The sequence below is a fragment of the Stegodyphus dumicola genome, chromosome 3 (assembly GCF_044657685.1).
Source record: "Stegodyphus dumicola isolate Sdum_Otavi_A_Nest chromosome 3, ASM4465768v1".
NCBI lineage: Eukaryota > Metazoa > Arthropoda > Arachnida > Araneae > Eresidae > Stegodyphus > Stegodyphus dumicola.
Window position 1 is genome coordinate 170,031,276 of NC_140770.1, and position 16,915 is coordinate 170,048,190.

The 16,915-nt window shown below is 34.3% G+C and overlaps 1 protein-coding gene and 1 non-coding gene across 3 annotated transcripts in view; both read left to right on the plus strand.

Annotated features, from left to right (window-relative positions):
• The window catches only part of LOC118197801 (uncharacterized), a 109,228-nt gene extending 101,506 nt beyond the window's left edge, over window positions 1–7,722 (plus strand). For both annotated transcript variants that reach the window (XM_085813607.1, XM_085813608.1), the window contains exon 6: window positions 5,475–7,722. In XM_085813607.1, the coding sequence (XP_085669733.1) occupies window positions 5,475–5,932 (458 nt within the window). In that variant the 3' untranslated portion in view covers window positions 5,933–7,722. The remainder of the gene's footprint in view (window positions 1–5,474) is intronic.
• Window positions 7,723–11,543: 3,821 nt separating this feature from the next.
• TRNAM-CAU (transfer RNA methionine (anticodon CAU)) lies at window positions 11,544–11,616 on the plus strand. Its single transcript has one exon. It is a non-coding gene; the product is annotated as a tRNA-Met (tRNA).
• Window positions 11,617–16,915: the final 5,299 nt, after the last annotated feature.

A 16,915-nucleotide genomic window follows, 5' to 3' on the forward strand; every position in this document is an offset into this window, starting at 1 on the left:
CATTTTATAGAATGCCGAAAACTCGCCGGCAATGTATGACATTTCGTTTAAACATTTCACACATTGCCTAGGCTTAGAATGTCAATTGGCAAAGTATAAAATACACCTCCATGTAATATACAATGCCTAAGGAAAGTATATAATAATTCGTGCAATATATTGGCAGTTGTAATGAGTGTGAGAGAGGATAATTTCTACCGATTAGGAACTTTTGAAAGGATTTTGAAACAACACTATACGAGATCACAGTTAATTTTATATCCTCAGAATTTGCTTAGAATTGAAGATATTCCTGACCACTAAATTCTTCTCTGGTCAGCTGCAGTTGCTCACTCCAATGGCATTGGCTAAGAAATCGTCAAGTATATGTGTAAAAGAAAGTGCCGAACTATGAAACGTCTGTGTAGGAAAAAGTAACGAATTCAAAATGTCATTCAAGCCTACCATTTTGCAACAAACATGTTAATTTTAATTTCTTACTTTTTATATGAAAATTGTATTTTTTTTAATAAGAAAGGCATAAATATTGTTTCATACAACTCACGTTTTTCCTTACGTATTTCGAATAAAAAATTTTTATCACACTCTCTCATTATTTTTTCAAAATAACATTTGTATTTTGGGGCATGAACGTCTTTTAAACAATAGCCTTAACATGACCTTTTTTTTCATATTCTGCCTAAAGAGCACTTCTCATTTTACAGAGTGTCTAGCTATTATATACTATGCTTAGGTAAAGTATATAATAATTCTCGTATTTCGTGCTTTCCCTAAAAACGCCAGGCATTCTCTAAAATGCCTAGGTATTCTAAGGAATACCAGCGTTTCATACTTTGCTAGTAATGCATCCACAGAAACTGAACAAATTATCAGCTGGGAATGCATTCTTTCGCATATGAATATACAGGGTGTTTATTAAGGCCTGGACCCATTTGGATGTTTAATAACTCATAAAATAATAAAGATAGATTAAAATTAATAACATAAATGGTTAGATAGACTCAAAAAGTTTCATGACCCTTGTCAATTAACTTCCACGTGTGCCCCCTTCGTCGCACGGAGAATATCAAGTCGATATTCAGTTTCACGCCAGGTACCGGCAAGCGTGTCGGCATCCCAGAGGCTATTGAGGTTGTAATTCTGGCTTTTAGGTCATCAATGTTCGACACTCTTCTCCTGTAAACGTTGTCCTTTACAAATTCCCAAAGGAAAAAGTCCAGTGCCGTTATATCAGGTGATCTATGTGGCCAAGGAATTGGACCACCTCGCCCAATCCATCTTCCTGTAAAATGGTCATTCAAAGAACTACGAACGATGGTACCCCAATGAGGTGGTGCACCATCTTGTTGCAAAACGACATGCGGCTGAAGCTCTTCTTAGTTGTAGAAATACTAAGTTTTCCAAAATGTCTAAGTATACGACTGTGGATGCCGACATGCTTGCCGGTACCTGGCGTTAAATTGAATATCGACTTGATATTCTCCGTGCGACGAAGTACGACACGTGGAAGTTCATTGACAAGGGTCATGAAACTTTTTAAGTCTATCTAACCATTTATGTTATTAATTTTAATCTATCTTTATTATTTGAGTTATTAAACATCAAAACGGGTCCCGGACTTTATAAACACCCTATATATTCAATCTCTAATCGGATTCTAGATATCATTTGATCTGCCTCAAAGCAGTATACTACTCTCTCTAGAATGTTCTAGAATGCTTTGGAATTCTAATACGAGGAGGTATCATGGTAAATGGATTCATTTAGAGGTATTGGAAAATGAAGCTGTAGCTAGAGAACTATGTGGTATCGAAGATATTCAATATCATGTTTGATTGTTCTTTGATATTCCTGGAGAATTTAATCATAATGCAACACCCTGAGAACTATTGGCAATTTGAGAGACATTTAAATTTGCAAAAATGTTCTCTACAGCTAGTTATAATATCTGACAGTGCTTCGAGTCTTCAAGCTGTAGTAACGCAAAGTCGTTCACCATTAATGAGAGATATTCAGTATCTGTTAACGCACTTTCCAACAGGTACAAAACCAAAATTATATTGGACACGTGCCCATGTGGGCACTGTCGGCAATGAGATCACTGATCAGCTAGCTAGCATGAGAGCCTGCAAACAGTATTTTAACATCAATTATGTCTTTGATTAATACAATTTCTTACTTAAAATCTCGTTTAGAAAAAGATCTTATGTCACAGTGGAAATTTTTATGGTTACAAGAAGTCACTGGAAGAAGAACATTTACCTTCTTACCCATCCCCTCAAGTAAATTAGTTTCTACAAATAGTGCCAGTGACTTATCTTCTGACAGTCTCATAAACCTTTTGTGGCTTTCTTATTTAGTTTTGGGCTACATAACACTGACAGTATCATTTGTGGTACATTTTTGTGGTACATTTTGTATAGTACGTCATTTGGCTTACCAGGTACATCATATTACTACTTGTTTCAGTGTTTAAATAAGCAAAGAGCTACATTTTTGGTCCTATGCAACAAACGATGCTCGTGAATGGTTTCAGCAATCAGGAATAAATCTCTTCGCCAGAAGCTTCAGACTCTAATGAACTATCTTATTATAAACAGCAAAAATCTCAAAGCAGTATAATTTTAATTTTTATTTATAATTTTTTAGGTATTTATGTTATTAATATAAAAGCCACTAAATGAGCAGAAAAAGCTGAATGTCTTTCAGTAGGAACAACTGCTCATTCGGTGGCTTCCTGTGCAGGAGAGTTGCTAGCGCTTTTGAAATCTAGAGTACTGATTGCAGAGACTTGAAATATACTTTACGAAATATCAAACCCACGAAGGGCTTTGAAGGAGACAGAATGGTGCTAAAAAATCTCCTTCTACCAAAAAAAAAAAAAAAAAAAAAAAAAAGGATTTATAGCGCAGGATAAATTATAAAAAAGGATTCTGAGACAGAAGTCCGCTAGTGTCTTCCAAGAGCCTCTGGATTATTTGCTCCATAGCTCTACAAAAATTTCATTGCAGTTAGGGATGCATCTAACTGCAACGAAGCTGGGGATACTAAGCTTCCTTGTAGCAATCTATATGGAATACTATTCGATATTAATCTGTCTTTTCATCTGGTAATTTTTAAGCATGGTATATTTAGTTTCCACTAAATTCCTTAAATGTTTGTAAATTCCGAAAAATTATTAATAAATTTGTTACACACTTCCGCGCAGTATCTGCTAATGAACTTACATGAAATTATTTTTTTTCATTTAGCAGCATTTGCAAAGTTCTGCAAATGCAGGTAAAAATGTTACGTTTATAAGTTTGTCTCAATGGCCTGTAGATCCTACTAGATTCGAAAGCAAGTTATCGCTTTAGTCTGTAGTAATTGACGAAGACGTAAGAAGGTTAAAACAACCTACATATTTTAATTCCTAAACGAACAAAAGGCACAGCTTGTACTGAAGATGGATTTCTAATATTTACGGACATAAGATAAATTCAAGTGTAGGTAATATTAGGTAAGACTATACACACAATAAGTTGGCTCAAGATAATTAACGGCGTGTATTTTAAACGTCGGCTAGCAAGATGCTAAACAGGGTTTGACTTTGGCAGTAGCAATTCGAAGCTGCCAGAAACTTTAAAATACTCAGATCCTCCGCTTTAGCACACAGCAACTAATTTGCATTCTAGCAAGGACCGCAGAGAAAAGGAATTAAAGTAAAGATTCAACTCATAGTAAAGTAAAATCCTGCAAATAAATAATACATTCTAGAATTTTTATTGAACCTTCCTTGAGGTACCTTTGGACCACCAGATTACCTAGTTTTTTTTTTTTTTTTTACTCTTAGAACATAAAATTGCTGCTAGTGAGAGAAGCTCAAGATAGAATAAAAATAAATGAAATATGTCTTTATTTTATCCTTGTGTTTTAAATGCCACTGTATGTAAATGTAAAAGATCAAGTTATAGAATCACTTCAAACTATGCAAATATATACAAAGTTATAAATATTCTGCGCCAATTTTCAAAGCTCATCGTGTTCTTCACCGCAGTGCCTTCAGTTGTGTTGTAAGATGGTATCAAAACATGGCGGAAGAGTGTTTCCTGTAACTTTCGATGCCATTCTGTGAGTAATGTCATCAAGTGGGCGTATTAGTCATATGTCTTTACATTATATCGAGTCAAGTACTTTCTCCGCACAGCACGCGACGGGGTGCAGTGCAAAAACAGGTTACAGAAAAAAAAAAAAAAAAAAAAAAAAAGACAATAAGGACTGCAGAAACATCTGCCACGATCCAAACTGTTTATTACATTGTTGTTTCTCTACCCTTTTCTCTATTCTTTACTCATAGAAGAGGCGGGTACAAAAAATGAATGATTTTTAGTGCATTTTTGTTTTTCGCTCCTTCATTTTCCTTTGAAAAATTTTCGCACCTCTCCTATTCAATAATTCACATTCTCCCCTCTCCTAGATGTTTCTTAACCAAATTCGTGTGCATGATATCTAAAAGAATCAGGCCCTGTAATTCTATTAAGAAAATTAAAATTCAGATCTAATATATAATTTTTTTAGAACAATGAGAGTAACAGTTGGTGTAATCAGAAGAACTGGAATGTAAAACAGGAAATAGGCAGTTTGTGACTAGTTATTCAGTACTTTGAATTTATTGAAGTGCTTTTTCATAATTTCGATATTCATGATTGATATAAATTATCAATCATGAATATCGAATCATTATTACTATATTCAGTTATTCCAAAAGTATAGATAAAGTTCCAAAATTCCAAAAGTATAGCTAAATACACTCATGATTAGTTATCTGGGAACTAATCTCTAAGGTTAGCATGTGGGAACTTGGAAATTTTTAATTTTTAATTAAAGGCTTAAATCCTTTCACTACCAATGAGTCATATATATATATATATATATCTTAGAAAATTCAAGACCCTGGGACATATATATATATATATATATATATATATGTATATTAATTCGTTTATCAATAGACCAATTGAGTAGCCAAGGTCTAAAATATATATATACGTCCCAGGGTCTGGAATTTAATGTATATATTGTCGAGTCATTTGGATTTTTTGAAGCAGGAGTCCTGAAAATGTGCAGTGCCTTCGCCGGGATTCGAACAGTAGACCTCTTGAATATGCTTCCAATTACACCACGAAAGCATACGGAAAGGAGGAAGAAAATAACTCAGACATAACTTACTTCAAACATAACTTACTTATAAACATAACTTACTTCAGACATAACTTATCAAGGTGTAATTATTTAAAACACTAAACCGGACGATTAATGAGAGCCGAACAACATATTTTCTTTCTCTTGCTTCTTTGTCATAAGTTACGTTGCACTAGTTATTTCATATTTTGTTGAATTCTTAAGTCAGTTTAACTTTTTCAGATTGCTACTCAAGTTACAACACTTTATTGTATGTCGTATAGCCTTTCAATATAGTGAATTCTTTTCCTCAGGATCTAACAGCCCCGGAGATATGAAATCTTCTGCTTCAGCTAACTATTCCTTGGCGTCGACGACTAGTAGCTATGCATCCAACCACAACGCTGTCACAACTACAACATCTCCAACATCATGTGATCCAAGTGTGCTCCACAGACAGCATTCTCAACAGCAGCAGCAATCGAGCAGTACTCACCACCATCAGCAGCAGCAACATTCAGTTAACGACGATGCAGGAAGACACAACCTGCAGCACTCTTCCTACGCCAACCATCATTCTGTTGAGCACTCTAGTTCAAGCCAACACCAATCTTCTGCCTTGCATGCTCTTCAAGGACTCAATTCTTTCTACCATCACCACCACCAACACCATGCTGCAACATCTGTCATAGCTTCAACATCGTCGACGTCTGGCACGTCATCTGGTCGTATTCCTTCGTCGCCATTCGGAATTGTCAAACTGGAAACCTGATTCAAGTTGGCAATGTACACATTTAATATGTTCCCCAAACGGCCTCTCTCTGTGACAGTGCTAAGACTATTGTGCCATTGAATACTTATATCTAGAATGGCAGAACATTTTTATGCACGAAATTGGAAGGAATCAGATTACTGTCACCCCTGGTAAAAAATCCACCACGCATAGATAAATTGCAAATTGGAATTCCACTATTACTTAGTTGTATAGACAGAATCTTTGGGTACAATAGACAGAATCTTCGAATACAGTCTGATTAATATACTACTTGCTGTTATTATGAATGTGTTTTACCATTGTGAGCAATTGCAATGTGGGAAAATTTTAAATTTTGATGTATAAAACTGCGAAGAAACTTCGAAATTATAAACTTTTCAGCAAGTTTTTACACTTCAATTTAGGAATTTAAATTGCGATGTAAAAATATTCGTTTCCGAATATGTTGTTTAATTTTAAAGCTAAAGGCTCTCGTCACTGTTTGCGTTGACTGTAATGTAAATATATATGTATATTATAATTTTGGCTTGATTTAACTATTAGGCTTGTATTCATAATTCAAGGTTATCAAAATTGGAACAGAACGTTTGAAGGTAAAATATCTCAAAATCGTGATTTTGATAACTTAAATTTTGTAAAATTAATTAGTTGTATAAATGGAGTCTTTAAATTTGTTGTTAAATATTTTGTTAGATCTTTTTTTTTTTTTTTTTTAGCTTGAAATATATATGTTCTTGAAATCGTAATCAGTGATACTGAGAGTTTTGGAATGATCGCGCCAATAAATGCCTCTTGAACTACCATTTGTAGACAATACACTCTTCTTATTTAAGATGTGAATAAAATAAAATAGACTTTCTGTCTACGGCAACTTGGTAACGTGACAGCTTTATAAAAAAGTATAAAAAATCAATGCGCACGTGCATGCTTGTGTTGCGTCACGTGATAGTGATTGCCACTCTCTGGAAGTCTAACTAATTTGATATATTCAATATATAAGATAATTTGATAATAAGTAAAATAATGGTAAAAATTTATAAATTATTGCTTTTAAATTATTTGGTTATTGAGTATTCCAACGATAACTGCTAGAATTTTCTGTTTGAGTTAATACAAACATAACTCCTGTAATATTTCATTGCCAGAGTTTTAAAGCTCAAATGCTTAGCGCACCACTAGCAGTTTTTAGCTTAAAAACAGATTATGCAATAAATCAATATATTATAAATGACAATACATTTTTTTAAAATTTTAACAATTAAATGTGTTTTAGTATTGAAAAATATTCGAGGAAAAATGTACATTACTAGCAAATTAATGTCAATCTAAAATTGTTGAAATTAGCAGTTAATTTATCACGTTTATATGGGATAGGCATCACTGAATATAACAGTTTTGTGCATCATAAAAACTACTAACTCTAGCACAATTTTGATGAAAATAGGATAGATGTTCCACTAGATATTTTTTAGCAAAATTTCATTGTGGAACCTTTCGTTTTCTTGTAGAAATATTGTATTTTGTGAGTGTTCTATGCGTGTTTCACATTTTCTGCGGGGTCATTTTTTTTCTCTCTCCGCATAATGTAAGTTCTGTACAGGAAAATAAATAAGGAAATTAAATATCTCTGTAGACCAAGAAGACGCTTTTGAGTGTTTCAGCTCGAAGGTTTGTGCAATGTATATTTTATTAGATTGAAAGTTATTGTTTCTAAAATTGCAATGTAAATGAGCTTTACTGAAAGCTCAAATTTCAGCTTAATTTTAATAAAAATGGTTTTTCTCTCATTCATTTGTGATTTCTCTTTTAATACTTCGTGGCTGTGTTCAATTTTAATGCACATTAATAGTTTTTAAGGAAAAATCATGTAATAAACCAACGAAAATTCTTTTTTTATTATTATTATAAATTATTGCATGTAATACTTCTAAGGCGAATTAGATTTTATATAAAGGACCTGCTTAACCAGTTTATCAAGTCATGAGGCTAAACAAGTCCAAAACATAGCAGAAATGTAAAATTAAACTAATTTTAAAAATAGAAATCGAAACAAACTAAATTCAAAACTTTTAATATAAAAAGCTGGCATTTTGAATCATCTATCATTTTGAATATAGTTTTTAATTTTATCTTTACTCATTAAAATATAATTTAATTAAGAAAACCGCTTTGCCTAAATGCTCAAAAGCGACATCAATTTGCGAATAGTGGTGGTGTATGGTGTATTTAATTATGGCAAAGCACACTAGGGCTATCTGCCTAAGGGAAGGGATGCTTTCGTGGAGGACTGTCTAAGGGAAACTGGCTCGTATACACGTTACACAGGGGGAAAACCACGAAAACACCCATGCAGCCAGCCCGTTCGCGGGATTCGAACCTCGGACCGAACTACCAGTGTTCAGAGACTTTACCGCTCGGCCGCTGGTAGGCCCAACTTGCGAATAAGAATTTCTTTTAAATCTTAAGTTTTAGAATTAGCAAAAGTTTAATTACACATTTTGTAGAAATTTAGTATTAATTTAGGGAAAGAAATGTTTAGTCTGCATCGAGATGATTAATAATACATGGCTTTATCTTTTATTTATTACAGTAATGATATAAATATTCACAAAATTAGATTTATTAAATATGTAATGAACAAGTTTATATAATTTTTTAAATAGGCAATAGCCACCCAATCGGGTTAGTGGTTAATGACTCTGACTGAAAAATGACCACATATTGGGTTTCAGTGAAAAACGCCCTTCTATCTGTGTGGTCGTGCTCTAATATCAACATCATATGCCCGAAACGTATTATTTTATAAATCCCCGGTTGAATGTTTTGAAAGAAATAAAGGTACAGTAGACTACTTTTGCAGTCTAAATTGTCGATCGTCAATGACAGAGAGCATTTGTTAGCTTCTGTGTTTGTACTATGCTATACGATATAATTTGTCTTGTAGAGTAAATAGGGAAGTACTGATAAAAGGAAATATGTTCGAAATAAAATTTTACTTACAAATTAAAATAAAAAAAAAAAAAAAAAAAACTCTTAGGCAAAAGTAATTAAAAGTTTTCAGTCGATATAAAATATTATGTCACGCTGAGTTCCCATATTTCCGAGAATTATCTTCATCAGTAAAAGAAAGGATGGAGTTTCAGATGATTATTACTTGCAAAAAAACTTAGTTTGAGCAATGGAATCATATGAAAAGAAGACGAAAGACATAGAATGTGCTGGAATGAATTGGCGTATGAAGTTTATACCTGCATAGGGGTCAGGATTTCTCTCTATTTTTTCATCCGGATGGACCAGAACTGCCATCCTGAAGGCTTAGTACATCCTGTTTTAGGTTGTTTTGCTTTATGGACCTTGTGTTAACGGCCTGGGATATTTCATGTTGGGCATTAGTTTCAATGGAACGACACACCCAATACTTCCAACTGAAGGTATATCCTTCAGACGAGCTGTGTTGACTCAGGACAACAGCAGACTTTGGTGTCGCACAAAATATGCCGCCCGTCAAGTGGAATATGCTGTACCCATTGATAATTCGCACATTCAAGTCTTCATTATCATATACCATTTGAGAAAGTGCTTGTTAATTATGAGCGAGGGGTGACTCGATGATGGAGGATATTTCAATACTTGTGGCTTCCGCGGATGATGAGCATAATCCTAATGAACTCAGCGGATTAAGAAACCGTTCGGATCCGTCCTTTCTTTCCAAAAATGGCGCAGCCTCTATTTGCAGAGGAGACACATATGACTTGGCATCACGGCTGTAAGTAAGCAATTGGCTAATGAAAATGATTTCTTCGTACATTTGTCGATATTTTCTTTCTTTTAGCTCATACTACAGCATCTCTAGAAGCTTGAAGAGATCAAGGAGGTCTGCTTTTACTGTTTTTTGGATGAGGACAAAATTCAGCTTCAATCTCATTCGTCAGCTGTAAATTTTCATTCCTCCACACTATTTTCAATGGATTTCTTCAAGAATTGCATTGACTCTAGATCTTCCAGTTTAGTACAAAATCTAATATACAAAATTAGGCTACTGTATCATCATTTCACTCAAAATATTCAAGTTTCATTTAAGATTTGCAGATGTAGCAAGGAGAGGCGCAATTTTCCATAAAACTAGTGGGTCTGCCGACCATGTGCCATATTGACGTTCGTTAATTCCATTGATATAATCTAGTCACACAAAGCATTCAAAAAATAATTAGTTTCGGGCGTGTGACGTTGATATTAAAGCAAAATCGACCACCTGAATTTTTTTTTCTGCGTTTTTCATAAGAGCCAAAGAGAAGCGTTTTTTTTCAGCGCGATCTAATGTCATCGCAGATTGTCCGAACACCACATTTAATACATGTATTTTGAAGGAAATTTTGTCCACTTTGATTTTGTAGCCTGATCATGTTTGAAGAAAGTTTAGTTTTGGAGTTATACATGGAAAACTAAAAAAAGCACCAACATTTTGAGGGTTTTTTTCTTTTCTTTTCTTTTTTTCTTTTCTTCTTTTTTTTTTTTTTAAATTTCCGTTGTGAAGCTCGCCTCTGGTGATATAGCAAACCTAAAATTCGGATTCAGTACCACAAAAAACAGAACTTCTATGTTTTTCCGTTGGCTAACCCTTTGTTAACTGAACTATTTTATACAACGTGATTAACGCGATTTCCGCACTTTCTTACTCCCTCTTTCAGGCTTGGATGAGTTTGCTCAAATGGGTGATACATGTCAAACAGGAAGAGTCCAATGTACATGCGGGTAATATTTTTCTTTTCTGTTCCAAATATCAGTAAAACAATGATTCCCCCAGCCTCTCCTTAATTTTGGTTTAACCGGCTTTTCGGTCATAATATACTGAATATCAGAAAAAAGATTTTTATTCATATTAATCTATGATAGAAGTCGTGAATTTACCCTTATATAGTGAGATATAAAAACTCAGTATGAATCAACAGTATACGGAAGAAGAAAATCAGCTTAACTTTACCACTTGAATTTTCATGATGTAATTTTTATTGAAACTTCTCACTGTGAAAAAACAAAAAGCACTTTCAATTACAAAAATATAATTAGAGTACAGTAGAGCAGTACTGAATGAGGGAATTAAAAAAAATCTGAATGGGTTCAGATTTTAATGATTACTTAAAAAGGCTCTTTTGAAGTTTGATATATGGTTTATCAGTAGTGATTATCAACAGAGATGACCCAAGCGGAACAATGGAACATTCTGTAGGAAATAAATTGAATATAGATTGAGACTAACTGGGGAACGTTATATATTTTCTGTATATTTGAAAAATGAAAACATATATGTAACGTCTATGTCTCTAATATATAACGAGACTTTGAAGGTTTTTAATTGGATATATAATGGATTAATGCATTTTTATTTAAATCAATCAAATTCGAAAGTAAAAAATTAACACTCCTAGAACTGCATTTCTTGCTTTTAAATAGCTTAATTTGTTAATTAATAACAGACATGTTCAACTTGAAAGATAAATATTTTACATTTACCCCTAATAACAACTGACTCGAATGAAAAGTGAAATAACGCATTTACAGTAGACTACATTTTAAAGCGTACAAGCTGTTTCTCCCGCCTTCTTAGTATGCCTTCGTAGTGTAATGGTCAGCACACTCGGTGCATATTCGAGAGGTCCGGGGTTCGAGTCCCGGCGAAGGCGTTGCTCATTTTTCATGTCTCTTACTTCGAAATAACCTAATGACTTCTCAAGCGAATCAATGTATTTCGAGACTGATAAGCCTTTTAGGCTAGGGCGGAAAAACAAAAAAGCTATGTAATTCTGTACCAGGAATGAAACGTGAAACGTGTGGCATTTGAAACGTCATTTTATTACTTGTATACTATATTTTAATGTATTTTAATTGATATCTGATTAGTGTGTTGTTAAAAATAAAGCAAAAATTAAGTTATTAAGAAATGCAATTGATTATTTTTAAATCGCTCGGTTTGGTAAACAATTATAGATTGGTTAATTCGAAAGTAAACGTAATTTATCTTTTTACTGACTAATCGAAAGATAAATTACTTTTTACCGAAAGATAACGCTATGAAAACTGCTTAAGAGTAAGAGGTGTGGAAGATAAATTAAAAACATTATATTTTGTGCAGTGGCAACACGTGCTGAGAAGCATGGATGGTATGTCCATTGTAGCTTAACAAAACATAATGGTCCAAATATTTTGGAAACATTCCGCTATGGACTTTTCTAATGTCAACATTATAGAAAAATTCCGCTAGGAACAGTCAAAATTAAATAGCAACATGCTACTACTCTTCAAGACCATGGTAATTATCTGTGTGCTGACTAGTGATTTGTGGTCCATAGCGATCTACAGTATGATGGTCTCTTAAGATCAACTTATTAGGATCCGCGATGTGGGATAGTGAAGTTAGTTTTAACAAATTTTAAAATTTTAATTTGATCAAAGCACAACGGTGTCCGATTATCACTACGTACAGTTTGATGAACACTGGAGCCAACCTGTAAATCATCAGCCTTTGGTAGTGCAATAATTTAGGTTTTTTTTTAAAACTAAAATTAAATAGAACCATACATGAACCTTATAATGTGGTTGTTGGTCATCGCTAATATACCGGTCGACAAGCACTGCCGCACATAGATTTTTCACTGATTTTCGATGTGGTTATGACTTACAGACTATAACTACATTACAGATTACGGCAACTGGAAGGTCATGATTTACATTCACTGGAAGTGATAGTTGAGCTTCCAGTGCTCTGGAAATGACTACTAGAGTTAACTGGAAGGGTCCGTTAACCTGCAGGTTAGCTGATTTTTAATAGTCACTGGAGGAAAAACAGTTGGGTAAAAGAGTAAATTTAAAAGGAGATTTTAAAGTAGAATTAAATCGAAAAATACCAGTGCTCAGCAAAATAGTTAGTTCCTCGCGATCTGCAGTTTGACAATCACTGGAGATCAACATGCTGGTCACGAGGAAATGCGGCACAGGTTAGACAGTGCATAGGACCGACAAGCTTTATGTCGGCAAAGAATCACGAACTCAAAAAGGCACTCAAAAATCAGTTTCGACTCAGCCGGTGTCCTTCCTATGCTAAGGTTGGTCCTACGCAGGTACCCTAACGAAATAATTATTTAACCAAGTTCTTTCTCACTTAATGATATGCTGTTGTTAATTAAAATCCTTGGTTACAGTATGCAGTGCCCATTACGGTGTCGTTGCTACTCCGTTTCGATGTTGTACCGGTGTCAACTTTACATGCCTTTGACAAATCTAAAAAGGTGCCAGATGTGGAATAAGCATCTTACTCTTGCCAAAATTTTTATTTTATCCTATCCATTGTATAGAATACTATATCAATGTTGATATTGAACCTGTATTTATTTTATGCACTGTTGATTCTTTTCCTTGTCGATCCTACATAATTTTGACTCTATGAATCTTTGCTACGCCATGTCGATGTTATGTCTGTGTCGATCCTACGAATATTGGTCTTAATGCCTGTGGCAACTCTGGGAAGTTTACAATAATTAGCTTACTATCCGTATTTATAAGAACTTTGCTTTTTGTACATTATGACAAGTTTTTCAGTGATTTTTCATACTTCATTTTTTTTTTCTTCAGTAATGGAAGGTCGCTATTCTTATCCTATTTATAGAAACATTTTGCGCATTATGACGAAAGTATTCAGTGGCGTATATGCTACTTCATTTTTTGTCTTTAGTGATGGAAGTTCGTAATTATTATCCATATTTATAAAAAATTTGCTTTTTGTGTGTTATGAAAAGTTTCCAGCGATTTTTCGTACTTCACGTTTTTCCTTCAAAGATCGAAGTTCGTTATTCTTTTTCTATTTATAGAAACTACAGGCGGGAACTCAAAAATTCTTTAAAAGTGCTCTTTAAAAGTCTAAAGAAATCAGTCACGTAGTCATCAACTTTGATCTCTTAATCAAAACTAGCTATTAAATGATTGTGAAATTGCATATTTTACGCATATACTATATTCTAATTAAATAAATAAACATTGCATATTTTAAAACTTATTTTAAGCAAACGGTTCTATCATTTCTGCACTGTTCATGTAAAAAAATTAAAATTAAGCTAATTACGTGCCAGAATAAGAAAAATTGATTATGTGAAATACCACAAAAATTTTTCAAGATCTTAATTTGATTTTAAATTTTCTTGAGTAGGAACTTTGATTCAACTTAAAACTGAGATTTGGAATGACCGTACCATTTTGGATAGTTAAGTTATTAGCATATATAGCTAATTAGTATGATCATGAGATTAGATTCATTATAGATGAGTCACAATTGCGAGATATGTGCGGTTTAGACTTCCCTAGGTTTCTGAATTACGCATCCATGATGTGCCTTTTGGCGCATTTATGAGAATTACCATCGGAACAGCTCTATTTACGATGTTTCGGTTTGGTTTGTCAGCTAGAAACTATATCTTTTAACACAGGATACTTTTTATCTGTTTAGGAAGGTTTTTTATCTATCCAGGAAATTCAAAGCGAGAAATTTTTCAAGGAAGTATCTGATTGGTAATTTAACGTTTTATATTTTTGTATAGCTTTTCGCTTCGCTTTTCATAATTTCCAGATTTCCATCCGTTTCAGATATTAGCGTTGTTACTCTAGTAGCACTGTTTATGTTATACTGCTACAGGAACTCTTATATTTCTGAAAATTATTTAAAATATATTGTTGATGGAACAATTTTATTTATGATATATTGCTTTAGTTTATTAACTAAAGGGTGTCCCAACAAAAGCGCCGGATTTTATATGCCTGATAAAACAGTTTGTTGTTAAAAAAAGGGAAAATATTTGTACAATTTACAACATTTTCCGATTTACTAAATGCTTCGATTTATGAATGAAAAATAATGGCTTGAATGTGTCCTCTGTGACTTTCTCTGCAGCATCGCAGTGTTTCGATGAAATTCATAATCATTTTCCACATATTGATATAATGAATTTTCTTTTTAATTTATTTATTCGTTATTATTTTTAGAATTCTAATATCGGATTTTTCGGAACTTGCAATAATATTGTCACACACAATACCGATGTTATCAACACATCGGGCACGATTTTTGTCTGGTTTAAAGATTATCCCATCTGAGGAAAATGTGCAGGGCATCGAATTTTTTGCACTTTGGTGTGATTTTAAATTACTTTTATTCTTTGCTTGTAATTAATAGTGAAGAACAACACGTAGATGTTTGAGACTATTAGAAATATTATTTTGCTTTCCCGAATAATTAATTAGAAGCGTTTTTGAGTAGCATAATGTCAGGAAAAAAGAAACGAAGAAACGTGTATTAAACAGTAATCAATCATCCTGGTTTAGTGTGTTAAACACTAACCCCTTGAAAAGTTCTGTTTGAAACATTAAACACAGGGTGGTTAATAGTTTTAATTTATTCCTGTTTGTTACTTCACCTCACACATTTTTATAATTTTAATTGCCCTTTAGAAGAAATCTCCTTATATGTACCTCTGAAGAGCCAAAACATAATGGCTACCTACTCAACCTGCTGCGCAACTTTTGGCCTGCAAAACAGCTGCAAGTCGCCTTCGCATGGATGCCACAAGTTCTTGGTAGATGACGGAAGTTAGGTTGTACCAAATGTCTAAGCAGCAGTCTCTCAAAGTTGAGATATTCCGACAAGTGGTGTTTGAGCTGTGAGCTGCCACTACGTGACATACTAAATGTGCTCTATCGGGTCAGTCAGGTGGCCAAGACATTAACTGGATTTCATCCTTATGCTCCTTGAACCACTCAAACAAAATTCGAGCCTTGAGACATGGGGCGTTGTTCTGCTGGAAGATTCCATTTCCAGTTGGCAAGACAAATGCCATGTAAGGGTACAAATGATCCGCAGTTATATTCAGATAGTCCGCATAACTAAGGGTCCCAGAGCCGCCCATGAGAACGTCCCCGAAAGCATAAATACCACCAAAAACAACCTATGTATGACCTGCTGTACAGGCGGGGGGGGAGCAACTGTTCGCCTGAAAGACGGCGTACCCTGACACGACCATCAATGTGATGAATGAGAAATTGGGATTCAACCGACCTGTCTTTCACTTATCCATGGTCCAGTCTTGATGTTCCCGGGCCCACTGTAGCCGAAGTTGACAATGATGCTTGGTCAACAGAGGCACAGGAATGAGGCATCAACTGCGCTGTCCTATACCCAACAGTGTGCGCTGAACTGTGTGTTTTGAAACACTTGCACTTGGACCTGCATTGTATTGGGCTGTCAGCTGTGCCACTGTCTGGCGCCGGTTTTGCTGTACCAAGCGATGCAGTCTCCTTTTTCTTTGATGACGCGTGGACGTTCAATACCTTGTCGTCTAGTGCTGGTTTCACGGCCATTCACCCACTTTATCTAAATACTTTATATAAACACTAGTTGTGTGTGACTACCTACCAGTCGGCCAGTTTCAGAGATACTCGTTCCGAGTCTTCGGCCATTACGATCGGCTCCCTAAATTCGCTTAGATCAGCAGCCTTTTCCATCGCTCGCAAAAGTAAGTGCAAGAATGATTCTCTACCTTCTTCATCAGAGGTTAAATACTATTTCCACTTAATCACCTCCCATTCACGTCTTCCAGACAAGTTCATTGAAAAAAGTGTGAATGGTCATAATGTTTTGGCTCATCAATGTATATATATATGTATATATATATATATATATATATATATATACATTGATGAGCCAAAACATTGGACAAAAGCATATATATATATAAATATATGCTTTTATCCAATTATATACTCGTATATACAAGCACACACAGATATATATATCATTTGGGTAATCAGAAAAGTACGGTTTTTATCTGTAGGATGTTATCACTAAGGCTTTTATCTGGCCACCTTATTAATTAACATCAAAATTTCTGAGCACCAATAATCCCCAAAGAGGCATCTTTTAAACTTGCCATGATACCAGCC